This window comes from Enoplosus armatus, chromosome 15 (assembly GCF_043641665.1).
Source record: "Enoplosus armatus isolate fEnoArm2 chromosome 15, fEnoArm2.hap1, whole genome shotgun sequence".
In the NCBI taxonomy this organism is placed as follows: domain Eukaryota; kingdom Metazoa; phylum Chordata; class Actinopteri; order Centrarchiformes; family Enoplosidae; genus Enoplosus; species Enoplosus armatus.
Window position 1 is genome coordinate 9,260,915 of NC_092194.1, and position 22,582 is coordinate 9,283,496.

The 22,582-nt window shown below is 42.6% G+C and overlaps 5 protein-coding genes across 5 annotated transcripts; 4 read left to right on the forward strand and 1 right to left on the reverse strand.

Annotated features, from left to right (window-relative positions):
• Positions 1-1,066: 1,066 nt before the first annotated feature.
• On the reverse strand, positions 1,067-2,132 carry LOC139297851 (interferon alpha-inducible protein 27-like protein 2A). The gene is made up of 4 exons (XM_070920660.1): positions 2,098-2,132; positions 1,912-1,941; positions 1,606-1,767; positions 1,067-1,305 (listed from the first exon to the last, which is right to left on the reverse strand). Exons 1-4 carry the CDS (start codon positions 2,105-2,107, stop codon positions 1,220-1,222), a joined length of 288 nt encoding a protein of 95 aa, XP_070776761.1. The 5' UTR covers positions 2,108-2,132; the 3' UTR covers positions 1,067-1,219.
• Positions 2,133-5,922: 3,790 nt separating this feature from the next.
• On the forward strand, positions 5,923-7,662 carry olfm4.1 (olfactomedin 4, tandem duplicate 1). The gene is made up of 5 exons (XM_070920980.1): positions 5,923-5,976; positions 6,049-6,222; positions 6,310-6,522; positions 6,600-6,747; positions 6,833-7,662. Exons 1-5 carry the CDS (start codon positions 5,923-5,925, stop codon positions 7,660-7,662), a joined length of 1,419 nt encoding a protein of 472 aa, XP_070777081.1.
• A 2,158-nt stretch (positions 7,663-9,820) lies between these two features.
• Positions 9,821-11,582, forward strand: olfm4.2 (olfactomedin 4, tandem duplicate 2). Its single transcript, XM_070920987.1, has 5 exons — positions 9,821-9,880; positions 9,971-10,138; positions 10,250-10,462; positions 10,560-10,701; positions 10,789-11,582. The coding sequence occupies exons 1-5, from the start codon at positions 9,821-9,823 to the stop codon at positions 11,580-11,582; spliced, it is 1,377 nt and encodes a 458-aa protein (XP_070777088.1).
• A 927-nt stretch (positions 11,583-12,509) lies between these two features.
• LOC139297891 (olfactomedin-4-like) lies at positions 12,510-15,505 on the forward strand. Its single transcript, XM_070920701.1, has 6 exons — positions 12,510-12,528; positions 12,937-13,037; positions 13,120-13,284; positions 14,191-14,403; positions 14,486-14,627; positions 14,712-15,505. Exons 1-6 carry the CDS (start codon positions 12,510-12,512, stop codon positions 15,503-15,505), a joined length of 1,434 nt encoding a protein of 477 aa, XP_070776802.1.
• A 1,941-nt stretch (positions 15,506-17,446) lies between these two features.
• Positions 17,447-21,763, forward strand: rps6kl1 (ribosomal protein S6 kinase-like 1). The gene is made up of 11 exons (XM_070920703.1): positions 17,447-17,582; positions 17,833-17,957; positions 18,281-18,373; positions 18,507-18,554; positions 19,008-19,140; positions 19,323-19,583; positions 20,127-20,777; positions 20,868-20,957; positions 21,126-21,208; positions 21,297-21,392; positions 21,494-21,763. The coding sequence occupies exons 1-11, from the start codon at positions 17,447-17,449 to the stop codon at positions 21,602-21,604; spliced, it is 1,827 nt and encodes a 608-aa protein (XP_070776804.1). The 3' UTR covers positions 21,605-21,763.
• Positions 21,764-22,582: the final 819 nt, after the last annotated feature.

Sequence of the window (22,582 nt, forward strand, 5' to 3'; positions counted from 1 at the left end):
TCTGCGCGTAGAGGTAAGTCCTGGTGATGGCAGTCACCGCATCAACAGACGTAATGCCAATCCATTGGCAAACCTTGTGTTTCCTGTCAGATCACAGCCATGGTAACCACCCTGAACAGGCTGGAGATGACCTACGACAAGAATGTGGTTCATCAAGGTGCAGCTGCAACTAGAGGAGTGTGAGAGACGCCACCAGGAGCTTTTCAACCCCAACATTGGTAAGTTCATTCACACTGATATCCACATCTAAGTCTAAGCCCTCTTCGGACTCATTCAACTAATTTCTCCTCTCTCTCTCTGCAGGGTCTTGTGCACACACAGGAATCATCAAGGTCAGCAAGCCCATTGTAAGCCATCTGAATGCCCATCTTAGTTCTGGCTACATATATGGAGGCTGGGGGAAAGATTCAAAGCCTGTTCCCGACAGAGAATCCATGTACTGGTACTCTGGATACACTAGCGGCTGACACCATTTAACTGAATGTAAAGACAATGAAGATGATGCTTCTGTGCTCTTGGAATACTTTTATATACTGTCCAATTCTCTACCAAAATAAAAATGCATGCAAAATAAAGCAATTATTCTGTTGTTGTTGTTGACGTTGTGGTTACCGTATTAATGTCAAACATGTGCAGGGAGGTAATTTAACAAGACATAACAAGAGTCTGTGCTGCCCGCTCTGTGAGGCTGTACGTAGACACAGTGGTGCTCTGAGCTAAATGACAGCATGCCAACATGCTCACAGTGACAATGCTAACATGCTGATGTTGACTACCAGCTCATTGTCAAGACATTTCTCTTAAAAAATCTGTACAAAACCAGCTGGCTAAACCTGCGTGACGTGGCTACCTGTAGCTTTTCTAACATATGGTTTTCTAACACAGCGCTGTGTTCTAATCATAAACATCTATTGTGCACTAAGAAGAGGAGAGGTGTGCTAGAGGTTATTACACTTGACAGTGTTTCTGTTACATGTGCTGAAGCAATTGAGAAAAGCTGTGACCTTAAGATGTCTCATCAACATTATTAGGACTGGAAAGATTTACAGATGACACACTGAACCAGTATCTTTCAAAGTTTTATTTTTATTAATGATTTATTGCACATTTCACAGGGTTAGGGTTAGGGTTAGGGTTAGGGGCTGACATGACAAAGTGCTGATAGTAATTTAGTAATTGCCTAAAAATGTTGTAAATTAATCTTATTCCTTCATGATTTTCAGACGAGGAGTGCAACCAGCCCTGCCACTGTACCTCCAGCGCTGGCCACAGCAGCAGTTGCAGCTCCTGACAGACCAGCAGCACCTGCAGTGACATTACACAGGTTTTATATTATGGTATTGTGATACAGAGAAGCTGAAAAGACTTGTTATCAGGCCACAAGACTATATAGCGTTATAGCATATTCTACCTGAACACTGTATTGTAAACCCAAAGCTACAAATCTCTGTTATAACAATGTGAAATGATTCTTTCTGTCAGTTCCAGGTTTGAGAGACAGTGTAGGATTTTGTGTTGTTGTTATTGCACTTCAGAAAGACGAGATAGGGGACATAATGAGTCAGAACCACAAGATTAAAATTCATTTTTATAAATCAAGTTTACCTGCTGCCTGCAGAACAGCCACTGTGCTTCCTGCTGCCACTGCTCCTCCGTTAGCAACCGCAGCAGCAGACATCATGCCGGCAGCGTAGGAGCCTGCTGCTATGCCCGCTGAGGTGAAGCCGACGCCGGCCAGAACAAAAGGGGCCCCGACCACTGCACCCGCTGCACATGGACAACAACACAGCAGAGGACACGTTGCTGCTAATGGTTTAAAATTGATCATCCATGATAAAAGTTTAGTATGTAAATGGATTTCTACATTAAAGTGCGTTAAAAGCAGTTGATAAAGGTTTGTCAAAGTCTTACTTGCTCCTGCTCCGATCGCGATAGCTGTTACTGAAACACAAGATAGAAACAGAAATCACCATTTACAGCTCATCTGGTTTAATCAAACACATTTGCTATGGTTACTAAAAGTATTACATTTCTATAAGGAAAGCTAATGTAATGTATGAAATGCATCAGTAGTGCCAAAGGAACAGCGTTACTCACACAGACCCATATTTCTCTGCTCTGACGAACACTGAACTGGGCTGGCTTTTAAATACTGAGGGTTAGGTATCGTTTCTGGAGAAATGAAACTTTTCGAAGTTGGACAGAGGGAGGCGCCGCAGAGCACTTATAACTGGAACATCAGAAGAAAAACAAAATACGTTTTTAAAACAGTTTCGTTCCGACTTCAAAAACTGAAACTGAAGAACTGTTTTGGCCCTGGAGGCTCTTATCAAGATCAAAGCAATCACTAAAAACAAAGTATTTATACTTAAGAGATCATAATAGTTATTCCAGCATGCAGAACCTGCAGCTACTTTAAGGATAAAATGTCTTCACCATTTATGTTCGTGTTCAACAGTTGATTGCAATGAAAGGTGAAAACTGAAATCTGCTATTTTGACTTAAGATTTGAGTCAAGGCGTACCTAATGGCCAAATACATAATTCTTCAAGTCCTCATCCTTACATTTAAATGAATAAAACAGCTGTTAAATGTACAGTGTAGGTTACAGTTTGTCCATAACTAAACACAGCAGCTCCTCAGGACCTAAGAAAGTTCCAGTATCTTGCTTCCCAGCTTCTGGGTAAAGTGGGGGGGGGGGGGGGGGGGGGGGGGTTAGACCCCAAGTGAGCATTGACTTTGGCCCTGGAGGCAAAACAAGGTCTGTGCTAGGAGATGACCCTTTACGTTTCTAGTGATCGGGGTTAATGCTACAGTATAAGAGCAGTTAGGAACCGTTAGTCTCCCATCAATATTTTGCTTCTTACTTCCTAACAATCGTGCAGCCGCTAAATGGTGCATTTAAGTGATCTCATTGGTCCCATTTGTTCCCACAAATGAATCCATCTTGCCAAGTTCACTTCTTCATCTGGTATACGGTGGTCCTCATTCATCATTTGTCTATGGATGTATTCATTGTATTTATTTATTCATTTGTATGTCCGTTAGTTAATAGTTGTGTGTTTATTAGTAAATCAATAAACATTTTAAAGAATTTGGTTACGTGATTTGTGTGTACTAAGTATTACAGTAAGTTTACGAGAATGTATGCAACCTCCAGACTGAAACTGAAGTAATACATTTTCCTTTTTCTAAGGGTGGCACCCTGAGGTGAAGTTAAATTCTGTTACTTAGTGTAAATACTGATTATTTCTGATAGCCCAAACTGAGTGTAATCCCTCTACTTCATCTTTTGTATCAGCAGTATGTGGTGAAGAGCAAGGTTGACGGCATCCTCAGCAGACCTGTTGGTGCGGTAGGCAACCTGGTGTACATCCATCAGAGGTGTGATACTGGCTTCACGACAGAATGATGTACTCAAATTACTTCATGACCGCAGATGTTAACGCAATTGGTCTATAGTTGTCGCAAGGCAGGAAACCTTTGTGGATTCTGGTACAGGGGATTATTATTCAGTCTTTGAAGCACTGTGGGACTGCACACTGGCAGAATGAGGAGTTGAGGATTTTGGTAAACACTGGTGCAAGTTGATCTGCGCAGTGTTTGAGCACTGCAGGGTTGATCTTATCCGGGCCAGCAGCCTTCCTCTTTTTTAGCCTCCGAAATGTATCTCTCACATCGTCCTCCTTGATGTAGAGTGGAGGGGGTGGGGGAGGTGTTGTTGGAATCATAGCATAGCATTTAATGAGTCTGTCAGGGAGGTCAGGACCAGTCTCAGGTACGGAGGGGATGCATAGGTTGACACCATAGACTTCACTGTATATAAAGATGGACGACATGACAGCTCCCCAAAAGTGAAGCCAAAACATCTCGATCGCCCCCTGATGGTTGGCTGCTGTATAGGTCATAAACCTCGCCCCCTCCATGTTAGTGGATGGGACATGGGCCAAACTAAAAAATCTAAGTAAACATCAAATACATTGTTCCCAAAGATGCTTTCTGTCATTTTAGGTAGTTCCTTTCACGCTGATGTTTGTTCAAATGTTCATTTTTCAGATACGTTTGGTTTTGAATAGTTATTTGATGCTACAAAAATGGGGTGAAACAGCATTGCAGGGTTTAGGTGGCATCGCTGGTTCAGGATTTAGCAGTTTTTGGTTTTAACTCGGAGGAATTTCATTTTACTCTCTTTATTTACGAGGACAATGCACATTAATGAACATATATAAATGAGCCGGTGTTAGTTTTTTTAGTGAAATGTCTGGAGAACTATTGCATTTATTTAGTACAGATATCCATGCCCCCCTTAGGAGGAATTGTAATATCTTTGGTAAACCCTTAACTTTTCATCTAGCGCCATCATCAGGTAAAAAAAAAAAATTCTCCAATACTTGTGTTTATGACCCAATACCTGCAAAACGGATGACTTCCCATCAGCCTAATGTTAGAACGCTAATGGGCTAAACTAAGATGGTGAACAATTTCTCTCTACAAGTTAACATCAAATCTGTATAAATGTTTCTTATATGAGGCCCAATGAGAGTGATAAATGATGAAGCCAGCCGGCCATCCCACTGCTGCTCCAGCCACAGCTGCTCCAGTGCCAATCACAGCTGCTCCAGCGCTCGCCACAGCAGCAGCAAGATTACACAGGTTTTTTTTATTAAGGTCGGGAGCCACAGAGAAGCTGAGAAAGACTTGTTCTCAAGCCAAAAGACTAAATGAAACAGTAGCACTATTGTCATCACGGTGTATACAGTAGTATCATTGTAACTAAACACTTGTTGAATACTGCACTAATTATCCACATGCGTTTACTAATCTTGAGATTATTGTTGTTTCAGTTCCAGGTTTGCCAGACACTCTTTGAAATCAATGTATCAGTATTGTCAAAGGAACAGCGATACTCACCAGGACCCATAACCTCTCGTCTGACGAGCCTTGAACTGCGCTGAGCTTCAATTTCTTCAGATATGAAAAACACTCACTTCCTCTATGTAATGCCACAGTGTGTCATTGAAGAACCAGAGGTGAAACTAATAAACATTACCACAAGGATAGGGCATGACCATTATTGGAGCATCAGACAAAATAAACAAATTAATAAATTAAATAAAATAAAAATACTATAGCTGCAGGTCATTTTGTGTATAAAATGTCTTCATCATTAACGTTCATGTTCCTGAGATATGCGCTCCTACTCCCAGCCAAACCTGCTGGATGGCTCCCCTCGCTCTGCTCCAAGCAAGTCCATCTCTGCCCAGGGTATACACTCCGATCCAGAGATGGGCCGCAGCAAGCTAAGCCCCACTGCTAACCACCTGACCAGGTCCAGGCCTGCTCTTAATGCCAAGCAGCCAGAGGTTAAAGCCAAAACCAAGAAAGTAAAGAAAAAGAAAACTACGAAACGTGCGGATAAAGGCTCACAAACTGTCAAGTGACTGTCAGACTCTGTATAATGCTATGAAATGTCTTGATTCTACTTGCCTGACATCAGTGGCTACTTTGTAAGACACAATTATTAAATAAAGATAAATTTAAATTATTTATCTTGCTTCTAATCTCTAAAAATAAAAAATGTGCTCAGTATATTCAGCATCCATTCCTGCAGCATTCGTCTCTCAGTCAACATTTCATTCAGTTTGCTATTGAATTAAATGGACCATCTGGGGAAACAAAACATGTCATAACACTTGGGAACTCTGTCAGATGGTAGACCCACCCATCAGTCCTTCTTTGAATTCTGATGAAGCCAAATGTTAATGGATCATTTCAAACAAACTGTCTGTATATCTTGGCGTGTGCCTTTGCTAACAATGCTGAGAGCTAGGACAGGTGCTGCAACCTGCAAGATGTTGAAACAGGCTATATAAGCCCCGAGGATCCAGCTGTCTCAATCATAACAACTCTGACTGCACCAGAATGATCGGCACTCTGTATTATTTAGCATTGCTGAGCTCCACGATGGCCTGGGGGGTACGTATGGCATGACTTAGATCAACTGATTTATCTTTATTCTTCTATCTTCATATGACCTTTTTTTCTCAGCGTGTAGGCCTGTGGAGCGAGGGGAGTGCGAGGAATGGGACAGGAGGTGGAAGTGGGGACAGGTGCACTTGTGATGCCTTCTTGCCCAGTTCCACCTTTCCTATCAAAGACCTGGTGGTGGTAGAGCAGACAGCTGTGGAGATCTCACACAAACTGGAGCTGGAGATGGGCAAGGTGCAAAGTACATATTAGAAGCGTGTCTAATAGATGATGACATATTTGAAAGAAAAATGTGCAAACTGTTACCCGACTTTATTTTAGCTGGAAGACTATGAGACCAAGCTGACAGCGTATGCAGAAAAGATAATAAAGCTGACGGCAGAAATTGAAAAAATGGAGAAGAACCCTGATGCCTACAGTGATGCCGACATTGATGAGATAAAGGTGGAGATTAAACAAGTGGAGGCTCTGATTAAAGAGCTGCAGCTCTCCATCAGAGGCTCCATCACTGTCTTCGAGTCTCTGCGCGTAGAGGTAAGTCCTGGTGATGGCAGTCACCGCATCAACAGACGTAATGCCAATCCATTGGCAAACCTTGTGTTTCCTGTCAGATCACAGCCATGGTAACCACCCTGAACAGGCTGGAGATGACCTACGACAAGAATGTGGTTCTGGTGACGCGCCGGGAGTACATCAAGGTGCAGCTGCAACTAGAGGAGTGTGAGAGACGCCACCAGGAGCTTTTCAACCCCAACATTGGTAAGTTCATTCACACTGATATCCACATCTAAGTCTAAGCCCTCTTCGGACTCATTCAACTAATTTCTCCTCTCTCTCTCTGCAGGGTCTTGTGCACACACAGGAATCATCAAGGTCAGCAAGCCCATTGTAAGCCATCTGAATGCCCATCTTAGTTCTGGCTACATATATGGAGGCTGGGGGAAAGATTCAAAGCCTGTTCCTGACAGAGAATCCATGTACTGGTACTCTGGGTACACTAGCGGCTCCATTGTTGACATTAGGTTCTACACTAACTACAAGAACCTCATTTTGAGAAACCACTTCCAGCATCACAACTTACAAAGCGGCTGGACTGGCACAGGGAACAATTTCATCATCCGTGACAACACTCTGTACTATCAGATCAACAGACCATTTGGGTTGGCCAAACTGAACTTCACCACCATGAAATATGAGTCCAGGGTGATTGCCAGGGCGAGCACCAGATTCTCCTACACCAACTCCCCCAATCAGAACTTTGACTTTGCTGCTGATGAAACCGGCCTGTGGGTGACCTACGCTACAGAGGAGTCCAGCGGTCGGATGGTCATTGCTAAAATAAACGAGCCTTCGTTTGGGGTTGAGGAGGAATGGCAGACTAGTGTCTATAAACCAGGAGTGAGCAATGCCTTCATGGTGTGTGGCGTTCTGTATGCAATCAGAACTGTTGATATCCAAACGGAAGAAATATTTTACATGTACAACACCAAAACCAAACAAGAGAGCTATGTCAGTGTTCCCTTTGAGAGGTTCCGGGATAAGTACTCCAACCTGGACTACAACCCCACTGACCAGAAGCTCTACATGTACAATGATGGCTACTATGTTAACTACCATCTGTGGTTTAACCACACAGCTAAAGCCACTGTGGAACCACCAGTTCTCCTGATCTAAATGATTATCTGTGATTTACTCAAGTATCACATCTTATGAATGAAGCAATGATTTTATCATCTCTGCTCTATGCAATGCATCATATTTCCTTCTTCTTGATCGCTAATAAATAATCTCAAAAGCATTACAAAAGTGTCAGTTGTGTCCTTGCTCATGAATTGAGTGCATTGTTTTCTTATGACTGAAAATGAGAGTATAACTTCTATTAATTCAGCTCACTCCCTTCACTGATGGCCTTACATGCTTTCAAAGTGCAGTATTGTCTGTGGTGGCAGGATCATCCCACTACTTATTTGCATTTGTAATCATTGAGAAAGAAAGTACACATGCAGAACTGGATTCTGTTTTGTAATACACTTTAAATGCCCCCAAACTACCCATGTCCAGTCTGCTGCCATAATGTTGACTCCCAGAGGTGGCAAGATTGGTGTTGCAACATAATATATATAATATATATGTGCCTACAGTTTTGCAATAGACTTTGTTTCACAGAAGACATCTTGACATGCCACAGTGGGAAAAGCACAGGTGTAAGTAAGAAAATGAATGATGGCTGAATTCCATGTAGCTGCTTTAGTTTCAGGGTCCTGGTATTGTACCTTGTTGACTTGCTGTCACAATGTCATGGCTTACTGGTGCACTTGAATATCATCATTAATGTTATTAGTTACACCTGTGCTTTTCCTACCATGACAAGTCAAAATGGCTGCTGTGAAAGAGGCCTTTTTTGACAGATAAAACATACAAGACCAACATCCTACCAATATATTGTTTCTAAATGTAGCACTTGAAGCAGTGCAGCATGTTTGATGAAGTTGATGTACTTGCATGACGCTTGCAGTTTTGGGTTGTATCCACATGGTTGAATGCACTTATTGTAAGTCGCATTGGATAAAAGCATCAGCTAAATAAATGTAATGCAAGAAAGAAGAAGAAGAAGAAGAAAATAACAAAACCTAAACTACTCACACAATACTTTACCACTAATACTGTATATATACAACTCACTATTCATAAAACATCATTCACAAAACTGCAGTGAACCAGCAGCAATAATATGCATCAACTGATTTCGGTGATGTTGTGTGCATTCATTTGCTTTTTGTAAAGGATGACACAATAAGATGGAAGACTTTATTTCCCTTGTTGTCAGGGATGTACATTTTCCGTATACGTCTATGTCTGCAACAGTAATGCATACATATCATACATATGTACGACAAAAGAAAGGAAAGAGCAAAATAAAGCATCTCAGTAAGATGTTGGGCTATTACGAGCTGCCAGAACAGCTTCAATGCACCTTGACATAAATTCTTCATGTCTCTGGAAGTCTACTGGAGGGATGAAACACCATTCTTTCAAAATGCATTCTCCGACAGCTGTTCAATAAAGCCTTTTGCACAGCAGACATTTAAACTTTTGTCAACTAAAAAATCATGGCTCTGTTACATTTAAGTGTCTCCAAGAGAGCAAGCTTACACCATACCAGGGACAAGCACACCTAAATGTAATTAACTAATTAACTACTTAGACCTTCTCCTGCTTTCTGCTGTGAAAAGGGCCTATTGAGTTCTAGTGACTTTCAGTAAAGAAAGAGTAAAAATTGGTCATGCATAGTGATTTCAGGGGGTTTGAGTCCCTTGTTCCCCTGTGGCACAGTATCTCAGCACCATCCAAGTCACATGCATAAGATTATGCAATGAACCATGTGGATGAGGAAGCGATACAAAGAAGCAATTCAACAAGAACTGACTTCTGAAATAACGACTATACAAACAAATATGACCTTTTTGTATCTATTTGGATTAAATTAAATTAAATTATACAGCCAGAGACAGAGTCTGCCTGTGGACATGATATGATCTACCATATGACACATGTAGCACTCAGCTAACAGGCCATAAACATAACATGGTGCTGCCAGAATTCCCCACATATGGCATTTTTCTCATCCACACCCCATGTTCAGATCAAACCTGATGTGGTGGCTTCCTCAAACGTTATTGTGAGCAAACAATGAAAGTTTGTCATCATAAGCTAATAACTATGGGAAGAGAGAAGTCTGTCTGTCTGTCTGCCTATAATGATGTGATAAGAGTGGCCTTTAAAAACCCTTTGACCAGGCCACCAAGGAGACACTAGAGAGGTAAACTGAGACATGATGCTGCCAATTCTGCTGCTGCTTCTATCAGTCCTCAGTCCTGCTTTGGCCTGGATTGTAAGTGATGCTTATTTTCTATTAAAACATGCAGGTGGATTTATTTTAATCACCTTTAATGATCTTAATTTGCCGTTGTTGTTTTTTCAGCCAGTGGAGGATTGGGAGTCTGGCAATGCGACTGCATCAGCGGGCGAGTCGGGTCAGTGTGTTTGTCATGTGTATCTACCTGAAACCGCCTTCCCTGCCGACCGGGTTCAGCACATGCAACAAGTCAGCAAGGATCTGATCCTGGAAGTGGAAATTCAGATGAAAAAGGTGCAGTAAGACCTAATAAGTCTGAGCGATTCCACAGCATGTATACATTAAAACACACATTTCACTGAGACATCATCATCATGCTGATTCATGTTTTTTTCACTCTCTCAGATGACAAGCTATGTGGGTAAGTTGGAGCTCTACTTGAAGGAACTGACGGACCTGACTGTGAGAGTGGCCATGCTGGAGACCAGTGCTGACAGTTACATCAAACTGGACTTTGAGCTGCTCAGGATTGAGCTCAGAGAGTTTGAGGCTCTGGTGTCTCAGCTCAAAGAGTCCCTCAACTCCTCCTCGCCCATGTTTGACAGTCTGTACACTGAGGTGAAAGAGACATTTTTTTTAACCTACTTGCAAATAATGTGGCTTTCTTCATTGTTAGAATATTAGATTTTCTTCTGATTTATACGTTTATTCCCAGATCCGCAACATGACCCTCATTGTGAACCAACTGGAGATGTATGACAAGAGCAACCTGGAAGTGATCCGCATTGAGTTCGCTAAGCTGCAGAAGAAGCTGGAGGAGTGTCAGAAGGAGCAGGAGTTCATCAAGCCAGATATTGGTAAGGCAACCAGTCAGAAGATTGTGGATAATAGATTCAAAAATCAGATAGTGCCAGCCCATCTCAACATTTTTCTTTTCTTTCCAGGCAACTGCAATCACACAGGAATCATGGGCCTCAGCAAGCCAACGGTGGTCCAAGTGAATGCTCATTTGAATGCAGGTTTTCAATATGGGGGCTGGGGAAAAGACTCCAAACCTGTCAGAGGCTATGAATCAATGTACTTCTATGGTGCATACAGCAGTCCCTCCGTGTATGACTTCTATTTGTACTCTAACTATGAAAAGCTGATTCTGAGGTCTGCATTCAAACACCATGACATACCAAGTGGGTGGGAAGGTACCGGTAACAATTACATTGTTCACGGTAACACCATATATTACCAGCACAACTCACCTTTCAGTATGACCAAACTGAATCTGACCAGTTCCAAATATGACTACAGAGTGATCCCAGCCGCCAGTCAGAGGTTCTCATACAGCTACTCAGACAACCAGAACCTGGACTTTGCAGCTGATGAAAATGGCTTGTGGGTAATGTATGCCTCAGAGGTGAGCAAAGGTAAAATTGTCCTTGCTAAAATAGATGAGAAATCATTTGGCGTTGAGGACGAGTGGAACACCGGTGCGTTCAAGCAGTTGGCTGGCAATGCTTTCATGGCCTGTGGAGTCATGTATGTCACCAGGTCAGTGGATCTGAACACAGAGGAGATCTACTATGCGTTCGACACAAAGACCAACGAGGAGAAACACCTCAACATCCCCTTCCAGAAGTTCCAGGAGAAATACACCAACCTGCACTACAATCCCACCGATCAGAAGCTCTACATGTACAACAACGGCTACTACGTGTCCTACAATGTGAGGTTTAACAAAGAATGATCCCTCTTCTTTGTGATCCGCCGTGTTGTGATTGATACGATTGATCCGTATTTTCTCTATGAAGCTATGTTCTGTAACACTGACATTTTACTCAATAAAATCAAACTGAAGCATTCAGTTTGTGTGAATTGCTTGAATTTTGTATGCATATATAAAATGCTATTATAAAATGACTGACACAAACAATAAAGAAATAAATAAAATGTATCTTGTTCCAGATAATCAAATTAAACAATTAAATTAAAGTATAAATTTGTGAAAGCAAGATCCAGTTAAGTTACTATGGAAATAAAAAATAAACACAAAATTCACTAATAGCAATTGTTAGCTTCAAATTACTCAGGTTTAGTCCGGCTATAGGAAAGATTACACAATTACACACGTAAATACTCCATCAAGACTCCATCAGATTAAAAATGGACAACGACATAAACAGTCAAAAAATCATGTGTAAGCTTGTCATTGGATACTAGGTTGAACAGGATTTTAAATCAAACACAGATACACTATAACTACAACAGAATCAAAAGAAGAGAGGTATAGAGATATACAACATGTTAAAGATATAGAATCAACCACAATAAACCACTGCAGCTATTGCTCTCTGCTGCTGGAATAGAAGAGAAACAATAGTCATATGAATGTCTGCTTTTCCAGTTTAGATGAACAGGATGATTCAAGATTAAGTTGCTTTGTTAGACTAATATCACATTTATAGTTTTTCTACTGGGTGTAATTAAATCATAATAATAATATTGAACCAATGACCCAAAGCCCCAGCTAATCCAAATACAAACTGACCAAAAAGAGAAATTGACAATCAAATATCACATGTCTAATGAAAGTTGGTGGTACTTTTTTATTTTGCTCCTGAGTTGAAGTATATTCATTTAGCAAACTCAGAAAGCAAAACAGCTCTGTTGCATCATGCTCAAAGTCACTGTCGGTGAGTTTGTGAGCTTCGTGTCATTTCAGGGCACAGTTTTGTCACCCAGCATCATAAAGGTGGGCGAGACCTTCTTCTTATTTTTGTGTACATACTGTAGAGATAAAGTATAAGCATAGACTGTGAATGAACTAGCCTGACTTCACATAAAGATACTGTCATAATGTAAAGGGAGCGGTTAGTATTTACATGCTGACGCGTTGTCAATGACTTACTAAAAACTAAAATATCTCGGAGGAAGAAAACACAGTCATAAACACAAATCATAAAACTGCAGTCATCTCAGGAGAGTGTGTTTAATATGCACACCTGCACTGATCTCAAGGATGCAAATAAAATTGTGGTTGTTGAGTGTGGAATAATGTCACATGCTTTAGCTCGGCTGATAAGAGGCGTAAAACACCACAGATCTGAGTAGCAATCACATCAGACATCCTACCTGCAGAGACACAATGCCTCTGACTCTGCTGCTACTCTTTCCCATGCTGAGCCCTGCACTGGCCTGGCTGGTGAGTTTTAAACATGACTGTTATTCCTAATTAAATAGTGTTCTGTGTAATATCAAAATAAAATAACTGAGTTTGCTTGCAGCCGATGGAGAACTGGGAGTCAGGGAATGTGACCGCGTCTGGTGGAGGACTGGAGTGTGTTTGCAGTGTGTTCCTGCCCGACGGCACCTTCCCTGCTGACCGAGTGCAACACATGCAGCAAGTTACCACCGATCTGAGGCTGGAGGTGGAGATCCAAATGAATAAAGTAAGAATGAAACGGCATCCTCTCTGTTCTTTGGAATCTTTTAAGTGCCGAAAAAGGCGCATGTAGAGTAAGTGATTTTAGACATCAGAGAAGAACCTGAGCTCCAAAGAATTCATAAATTCAAGGACTATAAAAAAGGTCACTAGATACAGATATGAGTTTAGCTGTAGTGAGTCTAAAGCAATTACGATATTACCAGTATGTAAAAACTAATATCGTATGAGAGTGGTACAGGCATTTCATGCATTCTTGTTGTACAATCAAATTATATACAGTATAAAGATTGCTGCTAATTCCTAAGACTACACAAACAAAAAGCAAAAATACCAGCATGTTCTGAATTGTTACTAACAAATTGCCAGTGACCATGGCTATTTTTATGCACTCTTTTTATGGACACTATCAATAGTGTCTCACTGAATCTCACTGCAAGTCAAATTTAAATCCAAGTATATATACGGTATACAGTACAAACTCTATCCATAAATAGATGCTCACATCACCTTTGTATATAAAGGGATCTATATTTGTGTATCTACTTTCAAACGTACCTGCCTGTACATACAGTAATAACTATGTGTTAAAGTTTGCTTATGGCAATTTTTGTTGTCTTATTTGGTTGGTATTTTCTTTCTGTACATGTGTTCTCAATGCTATCTTTAAGTATATTGAGAGGCATTGACAACCAGAGGCAAATTCCTTGTATGTGTCAAGATATTTGGCAAACAAAATGTCCTGGAAATCCAAGAAATGTGTCATTACGTATTAAATTATACTAAATATCCTGGGGGACAAATTCATAGAGAATACCATCTGCCTTAATCTTGTTTTGTTGTTCAGATAAATGGTTAAATGCAATTGCATGACAGTAATTGCTTCTTGCACTGATGAGTGTGTGTCTTTCAGCTCATCCACTATGGTGGCAAACTGGATATCTTCTTGGGAGAACTGACGGACCTGACTGTGAGAGTGGCCATGCTGGAGACCAGTGCTGACAGTTACATCAAACTGGACTTTGAGCTGCTCAGGATTGAGCTCAGAGAGTTTGAGGCTCTGGTGTCTCAGCTCAAAGAGTCCCTCAACTCCTCCTCGCCCATGTTTGACAGTCTGTACACTGAGGTAAGAAGAAAAGTTCAAAACTCAACCTCACTGCTTCTGTTATCTTATCGGTTATTTCGCAACATATGTCTTTTTGTGCCAGATCCGCAACATGGCCTTCAATGTGAACCAACTGGAGACTTTCGACAAGAGCAACCTGGAAGTGATCCGCATTGAGTTCGCTAAGCTGCAGAAGAAGCTGGAGGAGTGTCAGAAGGAGCAGGAGTTCATCAAGCCAGATATTGGTAAGGCAACCAGTCAGTAGATTGTGGATAATAGTTTAAAAATCACATTGCCAGCCAATCTCAACATTTTCCTTGTCATCTCAGGCAACTGCAATCACACAGGAATCATGAGCGTCAACAAGCCCACGGTCATCCAAGTGAATGCTCATTTGAACCCAGGATACCAGTATGGGGGCTGGGGAAAAGACTCCAAACCTGTTCGAAGCCATGAGTCGATGTACTGGTACGGTGCATACAGCAGCCCCTCTGTGTATGAATTCTACTTGTACTCCAATTACGACAAACTCATTCAGAGATCCTCCTTCACACACCATGGTCTGCCACAAGGGTACGAAGGCACTGGCAATAATTACGTCATTCATGGCAACACTATATATTACCAGGCTGCCAACCCATTCAGAATGTCCAAATTAAATCTGACCTCTTCTGTTTATAGTCACAGACATATCACAAAGGCAAGCGAAAGATTCACCTACACATATTCACCAAACCAGTACCTGGACTTTTCAGCTGATGAGAAAGGATTGTGGGTAATGTATGCCGCAGAAGAGGCCAAGGGTAAAATTGTCGTTGCAAAGATAGATGAGAAATCCTTTGGTATTGAGGATGAATGGACCACGGGTGCGTTCAAGCCTCTAGTAGGGAATGCTTTCATGGTGTGCGGAGTTATGTATGCCACCAGGCCAGGAGATCTGAACACCGAGGAGATTTATTACTCATATGACACCAAGACTGGAGAGGAGAAATACATGAGTATTCCCCTTCAGAAATTCCAGGAGAAATTTGTCAACCTGCACTACAATCCCACTGATCAGAGGCTTTACATGTACAACGACGGCTATTATGTGTCCTACAATGTGAGGTTCAATAAAGAATGACCCCTCTCGTTGTTGATCTGCTGTGTTGTGATTGATACAAATGATCTTCACTGACTTTCTGGTATGTGTGTGGTGCACAGACACTACACTGTTGTTTCTGGAATAAAATCTAAATTGAGCATTCAATTGAGTGTCCTGTTTTGTTTCAATTTAAGTAAAAGTGTATAATAAGACTGAATGAACATTTGAGAATGGGGAATTATAAACCTAATCCTAAACCGGATCCCTCCCTTTCTGCTTTTTGGATAAGGTTACAGCATCTGATACATCTTAGGCCCCCCTCCTCTCTTACCACCCTGCTCCATGCTGGAGCTTCCACCCCCCCCTCTGTAAATCGGCCCTCCCTCGGGGGCGACTCTCCTTTGTGCTGTGGTTGGAGCCTGGCTCCATCTGGTACTGAGCACCAAGAGGCAGCAGATTATGGATTCTGGGCAGGGTGATCCCTCCATTCATAGTGAATGGGAGTCAAAGAAACACTGTAATTCACAATCATTTTATAAATTGAGCCATTTTAATATAACTATTTGTCAATGGTCAACACTAAAAGCTAAACACAATCCGTTTTGGAAGTAAAACTCGGGGTTGAAAATGGCCTTCAGTCAGTTCACACAAAAACAGTACTGTCTCTTTAAATCAACCAGCATCTGTCAGGATGAGAGGGGGGAAGTGAACGCCTTGTGTGACATGGTACCCTAAAGTGACATCATGCTCAGCCAATCGGCAGTCTCGCCTGAGCTCTCTCCTCCGCCCCTTCTCCCGAGATGAGTGTGTTCAGTCTGCTGAAGACACGGGCTGCTGCTGCTGCTGATGATGATGATGATGCTGCTGGGGTGGAGGGTCCAGGGCATGCTCGCCTCACGTCAGGTACAGTGTGTGTCTCTGCGTGCGTGTTTTCTGTGCTATTTGTTCATTTATTTACCATGGTGAATTGCTAACTCATTGGCTATGGCAGTGCATGTTGAGAAGATGATGGAGGGTGATGGAGGAGACTGGAAGATGGCTTTGTGTGTTTCATAACACTCCTTCGGGGATGTCGCCTCCATGACTGTAACCAGGATAGGGTGTGTATGCATGTGATTTTTGTGTTTCAGTCTTTAGCCGAATTTAGGGAAAAAACGTATTTTACATCAATGGGAGGTTTTCTAGTCAGCATTCGCCTTCACTGCCTGACTAGTAAAAATAATAAATTGCATAATATTAGTATTATTATTAGTAGTAGTATTAGTATTATATTATTATCAGCAAAAAATAAATTGGCCCCTTGGAAATAATCCATTTCATGTGATTCGTGTGTGGGGATTGATGTCTTGTGTAGCATACATAGACACACAGTTTTTGTAGCATATATCACTGGGATGATATAGTAATATTTGGGTGTCGACACCTTCTGCAGTGTAATCTTTAGGTTTCCACCATCCTGTAGGATTAAATGACTGTAATTCACCTGAGACATTCGACAATGTTCCTCAGTGCTCTGAATCATCTCCCCGTCATCGTGGACATTTGCAACTCTGCTTCGTTCCATTCATCAGAAATAGTAGACACAAGCTCGCACTCACTTCCTGTGCTGGTCTGGAGGTTAACACTTTGTTTTTCCATCTGTTTCAGATGATCATGCTCTGCCGTAAAGACCTGAGTCTTGGAGTCACTAGATGCAGACACACACTGAGCCCAGTGCCAACAGACAGAGATGTGTCCCGCTATTGATAAGACGAGGAAGCAAAGGTGAGTCCCAAGCTTAAAAGTTATGGTCTTTTAATACACTTTCATGGCCGAACAGCAGCAGTAGGATTCAGTTTCTGTTTCTGATTCAATGAAGCAGCTTGTTCGTACCTCTACTATCTGCCATGGCTAATTTTAGTCCAGCTGAACAGTCATTTCTAACTTTTTATGCTGTTCTCAGGCCCATCTGGTCCTTGAGGGGTCCAAAACAAGGCAGCGATGGCAAAGAGAGATTACCTGGTGGAGGCGGCCAAGCAGATCCGCATGGCACTGGACAGCGAGGTCAATGAGGACTATGAGGCAGCCTTCAGCTACTATAAGAATGGGGTGGACTTGCTGCTCAATGGGGTTCAGTGTAAGTCTTTCACACAAGTATTTAAGGCTATGTGATACTGTGAATGGGGAATTTGAAGAGGCGTGTTCGCACAAGACATGTGATTGGAACATGTGGATATGAATAAAAACAGGAAGTCACAAACAAAAAGTTTAACCCACAGATTTCCTTGCTGGTCACATTTATTTCCCCCAGAGCATTAATAGTTAGCTGTGTGTTGGCATATTTTTTTTTTTTTATTGTTGTCTGATAGAGCTTAACTGTTTTACAGTGGACCCAAACAAGGATCGTCGGGAGGCAGTGAAGAGGAAGACAACCCAGTATCTGAAGAGAGCTGAGGAAATCTTCATAACACATCTGCAGGACAACCTCGGGAAAGGAAGCTCTCATTTGGGGGTAAGACAATCATCCTTTACTATGATTTACAAAATGTCAATCTTGTTGACTTCTTCAAAGTGTCACTCATTTGCTCAAAATGTATGGTGAATATAATTTCAGTGTAGGGTTCAGGCAGTTTAATTGTTCTAATATTCTATAAGTCTAATATTGGATAAGTTGATAAGAACATAAAAGAGCACTTCCTGTTTTGTGTCTTACATTAAATGAAATATTTCGTGCCTTTCTGTCTTACAATAATCCTTATCGGAAAAAATGCATTTCTTGCTTTCAATGTGTTTCATTGTGCTGTCGCTAATATCCTCTGTGGCTAACGTCACCAGGGTTACAGCAGTCTGAGATTCCGTCCAATCAGACACTTGAGTTCGCCTGTGGAGGACCTGGAGATGTGCAAGGTGGTGGGGGTGACTGATAAGGTAAGACATATTTCTTTGTCCTCACACTCACTTCCTGCGTGTGTCAGTATCAATGTTGGCTTTGTGTTTTCACTCTCCTTGTTGTACCTGCTTTGCTAGTGGTAGCCTGAAGATGTTATTTTTCATTCTAAAGGTTCTGATTGTCCAAAGTATGGTCAACAAGGAGACATTTGTTGTAAAGGTGAGTATTCAGTCTTCTTCCATAGGTGTAGTACTACACTGAAAAAAATCTGAGGTGCAGTCCAGAGTAAAAAAATATTGGGCATTGCTCTGTAATATATTATATTTAAATTAAAGAAAGGTCCATTGGCTGATAGCGGAGATGTTTTGGGGGATGCCGTCTGGCAGCAAGCCAGGCCTTGTATTCTGTGGCAGGCCAGTCGATGGGAGCTCTCTCCATCTTGTCTCCCTGAGTATCATCCACCATTGATCTGCCTGAAAGCTCTCACCCTTTTAGCCAATGCAAGTGCACTTCAAATTTCAGTGACCAGAGGGACATGGTAACAGACAGGCACTAATCTCTAAAGGGGCAACCCAACGGTGTATGATTTAATACACTTTTAATCCCATATTACTATATGCATTTTTCCCTTTCTAAAAAGATCAGTCGTCATGTGTATGTGTGTTCTTGCAGAGTCTGGTTAAGTCGAGCTGGGAGAGCAGGGACCAGCCAACCATCATTCCTCAGGGGGTGCCATACATGGTCAAGCTGCTAAGATATTACGTCAGCGAGGATGCGGTGTACCTGCATCTTGAGCATGTCAAAGGTGAGCTGTCAACAACAGCTCTGTTCTCGGTGCTGCTCTCATTTTGAGCCTTTTAAATCCTTCTTTCCATAATGAGCATTTAACCAAGGTTACACTGTAGCATTTGCAACAATGAAAAGCAGCATTGCTCCCATTCTTTGCTCCTATGTCTGATCGAGTGTTTCTCCCCCCTATCATCCTAGGTGGGAGGCTCTTCTCCAAGCTGCACAAGCTGAGGAACGAGAAGGCCAAGGAACACCCAGAATGCTTCACTTCTGGCCAGCACAGCATCAAGCTGAAGACCAGCTACACCTCACCCACAATCAGCACAGACTACCAGCACAACAGCAGAGGGAGCACAGGAGTTATTCCAGAGAGCCCAGATACGGACTTCCCCACTTCATGGGACGAGACTCAGCAGCGACTGGAGAGCTGCGGGACCCACTCCTACATCGAGGAGACGGGTTGCCTGCAGAACACACGCTCCGCTGCATCATTTTATACCAAGCTCGATCGGTTAACTCTGCATTCGGGCGCGACGAGGACACAGGTCGACGCCCGCATCCATCCACCAGCTCCTAGTTTGTGTTTGCACTCCGGTGAAACTCAGGAACACCCTGCTCTTCCTCTCTCTTGCACTCGTGTCAGTCAAGCTCTCGATGTCATGTCAGAACTCCACAAAAAGGAAGCTGGAATGGGCCTGACAGAGTGCAGCTCTGAGTTTGAAGTGGCTTGGAAAGCTGCAGATCCAGCACACAACTGTGAGAAAATAAACCCCTATGCAGTGACTGACAGTCATTCACATAGCACACTCAGACAAACTGCACCTCATACAAATCAGACCTCATTTATAAAAGCAGGATCACCAAACAGTGAAAATAATGGTTTAAGTTCGTCCCCTGCCATTTTGCATCTTCCTCTCCATTGCCAAACCCAGATCCGTGGCAGGGCATCATGGGATACCAATGGCTCTCACCAAGGACCTGTTCTGTGTGGTAACTCTGCAGATGCGGTTACAGACTCTAAGCAGGACAGCAGCAGTCCCACCACAGAGGAAAGAAATGGGATGGTGGTCATCAGGAGCACAGACAGAGCAGTATTTTCTGACCACACAGACACAAGGATCCCCTCAGAAGGCTCCTGGCCATCCCCTGCTTCTCTCTGCCACAGCACTGCAGGAAAACAGGGGACATTTTCAGGGGTCCCCCTGGCCCTCTCAGGGGTGAAGTACAAAGGCGAAACTTGTTCCAATGAGGCAAGAGAGTGTGTAGAGGAGGCCTGCGAATTGAGTCCTAGAGAGAAGGTGGCACCTGCAAAAGAGCGTTCACTTGTGAGCTGGCTCTCCTCTGGTCCTCCTGGAGCCCCTCCTGGAGCTCCCCACAGGAGGAGAGAGGATATGGCTGCTTTCCTTAAATCAGAAGGATTGGAGGGGCAGGAGGAAGACCAGATCATAGAGGTGGATGGCTGGTGCCACCTGCCTCGGTTCCCTGTCAAGTCCTCTGGGCCAACAGACAAGGCCATGCAGACCTGCTGGGGGCTTCCCGAGGCAGAGGTGCGTGTCTGGGGGGCTCAGATCCTGCTGGCCCTGGAAAGCCTGCATCAGCAAGGCATCCTGTGTCGAGACCTCAACCCTAGAAACGTTCTGCTCACCAGCAACGGTAAGTTCATCAAATACCTGTAAAAGATTGCATGTGGAAAACTACTTATAATTAAAATACTTTTGATCTTGATCAAACATGTCTTCACAGGAAAGGTGTGTTTGACATTTTTCGGCCAGTGGAGTGAGGTTCAGTCAGAGATTTGCTCCAAAGCCATTGAACAGATGTACTGTGCTCCAGGTAAAACTGTGAATTACTGTAAGCTGAAACCAGTAGTGATTCCTTGTTGTAACCTGCCACCTAGTGGCAACATTCAGTTGGTCCACCTTACTCTGAATAAGTACTGCACATTGTATGAGAACATAAAGAGGTGAATACGACTAAACTCAGCTCATTGTGTGTTGACAGAAATTGGTGGGGTGTCCAGGGCTACAGAGGCTTGTGATTGGTGGAGTCTTGGGGCTTTGCTGTTTGAACTCCTAACAGGGATGGTAAGTGAAGGCTCTACAAGCATGTTCAAGTCTGCAACTCTGTCATTGGGTCATGTTTTCTCACACACTCTGCTCACTGTACCTCCAGCCACTGTGGCAGCTCCATCCAGCAGGAATCCACTCCCACACCCAGCTGCTCATCCCCGACCACCTGAGCACTGCAGCTGCGTCTCTGCTCACTGAGGTTAGATGGGAGGCTTGAAACACCCGCAAGGCTTCTGTTTAAATAGTGTGCTCAGTGAGTAATCTTACAGTATCTCCACTCTCCATTATGCTGCTCCACAGTTGCTTCAGTTTGACGCCGGCTATCGCTTGGGCTCTGGAGGTGGAGGTGTGAGTGACATCAAGTGTCATCCCTTCTTCAGCAGTGTCTCCTGGAAAGCTCTGAGCTGCTAGCAGGTGCAGCTGCTGCACCTCTGGTCCAGCTGCTGCACCTCTGGTCCATCTGTCCTGCATTGGAATTGAAGCTGAACTCTCACCTGAATCCAAACGTCCTCATGTGGCCAAAATGGACGCAGCACCAGATCCTGGTTTCCTTCGCATTTTGTGCTTCCCAAAGAAAATGACATAATAAAAACTGAAACATGAACAAAACCGATGAACCGTGTCCCTTCCAAAAAATGAAACAAATGGATTTATTATTGTAACTCTACAAATGTTTGGACTGTTTGCCATGAAATATTGTAGAAAAACAAGGATATTAGGCAATAAATTGTTACCTCTTCTCTATCTCTGGCACTCTACTCACTGTTCTGAGTCCTTTGTCATAATGTGTGATTAACTGATCAAAAGGATATGTATGGTCCCAAAGAGTACTGAGACTGAGACTCAAAGACCCTTTTAAGTGTATCACTGTAGATGTAAGGTTAGGAGATATGAACCTCACACCTAAAATTATTAAAGATCTTGGAGAGTCAGAAATGAGATTTGTGGGGAAATGGATACCTTTGCTTCTTTTTTAATCAGTTGTTTGCAATACAAACTGAGTCAATAGGGCTTTGTTCACTTGATTGAGACAGGACTTTTCTTATTAGGACATCACATATTAATCTCTGCTCTTTGGCTAAAGCTTCTGGAGATAACCTGAACATGAAGACCTTTTCATTTTATCAACCAATATTCCACAATACACTTTAATCCTGAATAAATGAAGGAGAGACATAGTAAATGCTTCCATTCAGGTGTACTGCATGAAAAGCAGTTAACATCACACAGTAAGACTTCACTACTAACTTTAAGTTGGTTGCATTTTAATCTGTCACATGTGGATGAACCACCTTCCAAGCTATCTATGACTTGACTTGAGTCTATTCTTGAAAATGTATCTACCCAGACTGTCAATATCAAAACACAAAAAAAATCCAGAACAAAAAC

What these genes read in the sequence shown, in the direction of transcription:
- LOC139297851 (XM_070920660.1), bottom strand. An exon ending in CGCGATCGGAGCAGGAGCAA is followed by an intron (nt 1,768 to 1,911) that starts GTAAGACTTTGA and finishes GTCCATGTGCAG; the next exon opens with CGGGTGCAGTGGTCGGGGCC. An exon ending in GGCTGTTCTGCAGGCAGCAG is followed by an intron (nt 1,306 to 1,605) that starts GTAAACTTGATT and finishes ATGTCACTGCAG; the next exon opens with GTGCTGCTGGTCTGTCAGGA.
- olfm4.1 (XM_070920980.1), top strand. Translation starts at nt 5,923, where the DNA reads ATGATCGGCACTCTGTATTATTTAGCATTGCTGAGCTCCACGATGGCC. An exon ending in GCTCCACGATGGCCTGGGGG is followed by an intron (nt 5,977 to 6,048) that starts GTACGTATGGCA and finishes TTTTTTTCTCAG; the next exon opens with CGTGTAGGCCTGTGGAGCGA. An exon ending in TCGAGTCTCTGCGCGTAGAG is followed by an intron (nt 6,523 to 6,599) that starts GTAAGTCCTGGT and finishes GTTTCCTGTCAG; the next exon opens with ATCACAGCCATGGTAACCAC.
- olfm4.2 (XM_070920987.1), top strand. Translation starts at nt 9,821, where the DNA reads ATGATGCTGCCAATTCTGCTGCTGCTTCTATCAGTCCTCAGTCCTGCT. An exon ending in TGGAAATTCAGATGAAAAAG is followed by an intron (nt 10,139 to 10,249) that starts GTGCAGTAAGAC and finishes TCACTCTCTCAG; the next exon opens with ATGACAAGCTATGTGGGTAA. An exon ending in GTTCATCAAGCCAGATATTG is followed by an intron (nt 10,702 to 10,788) that starts GTAAGGCAACCA and finishes TTTTCTTTCCAG; the next exon opens with GCAACTGCAATCACACAGGA.
- LOC139297891 (XM_070920701.1), top strand. An exon ending in GCCCTGCACTGGCCTGGCTG is followed by an intron (nt 13,038 to 13,119) that starts GTGAGTTTTAAA and finishes GTTTGCTTGCAG; the next exon opens with CCGATGGAGAACTGGGAGTC. An exon ending in TGGAGATCCAAATGAATAAA is followed by an intron (nt 13,285 to 14,190) that starts GTAAGAATGAAA and finishes TGTGTCTTTCAG; the next exon opens with CTCATCCACTATGGTGGCAA.
- rps6kl1 (XM_070920703.1), top strand. Translation starts at nt 17,447, where the DNA reads ATGGCAAAGAGAGATTACCTGGTGGAGGCGGCCAAGCAGATCCGCATG. An exon ending in TGGTGGGGGTGACTGATAAG is followed by an intron (nt 18,374 to 18,506) that starts GTAAGACATATT and finishes TTCATTCTAAAG; the next exon opens with GTTCTGATTGTCCAAAGTAT. An exon ending in CTGCGTCTCTGCTCACTGAG is followed by an intron (nt 21,393 to 21,493) that starts GTTAGATGGGAG and finishes GCTGCTCCACAG; the next exon opens with TTGCTTCAGTTTGACGCCGG.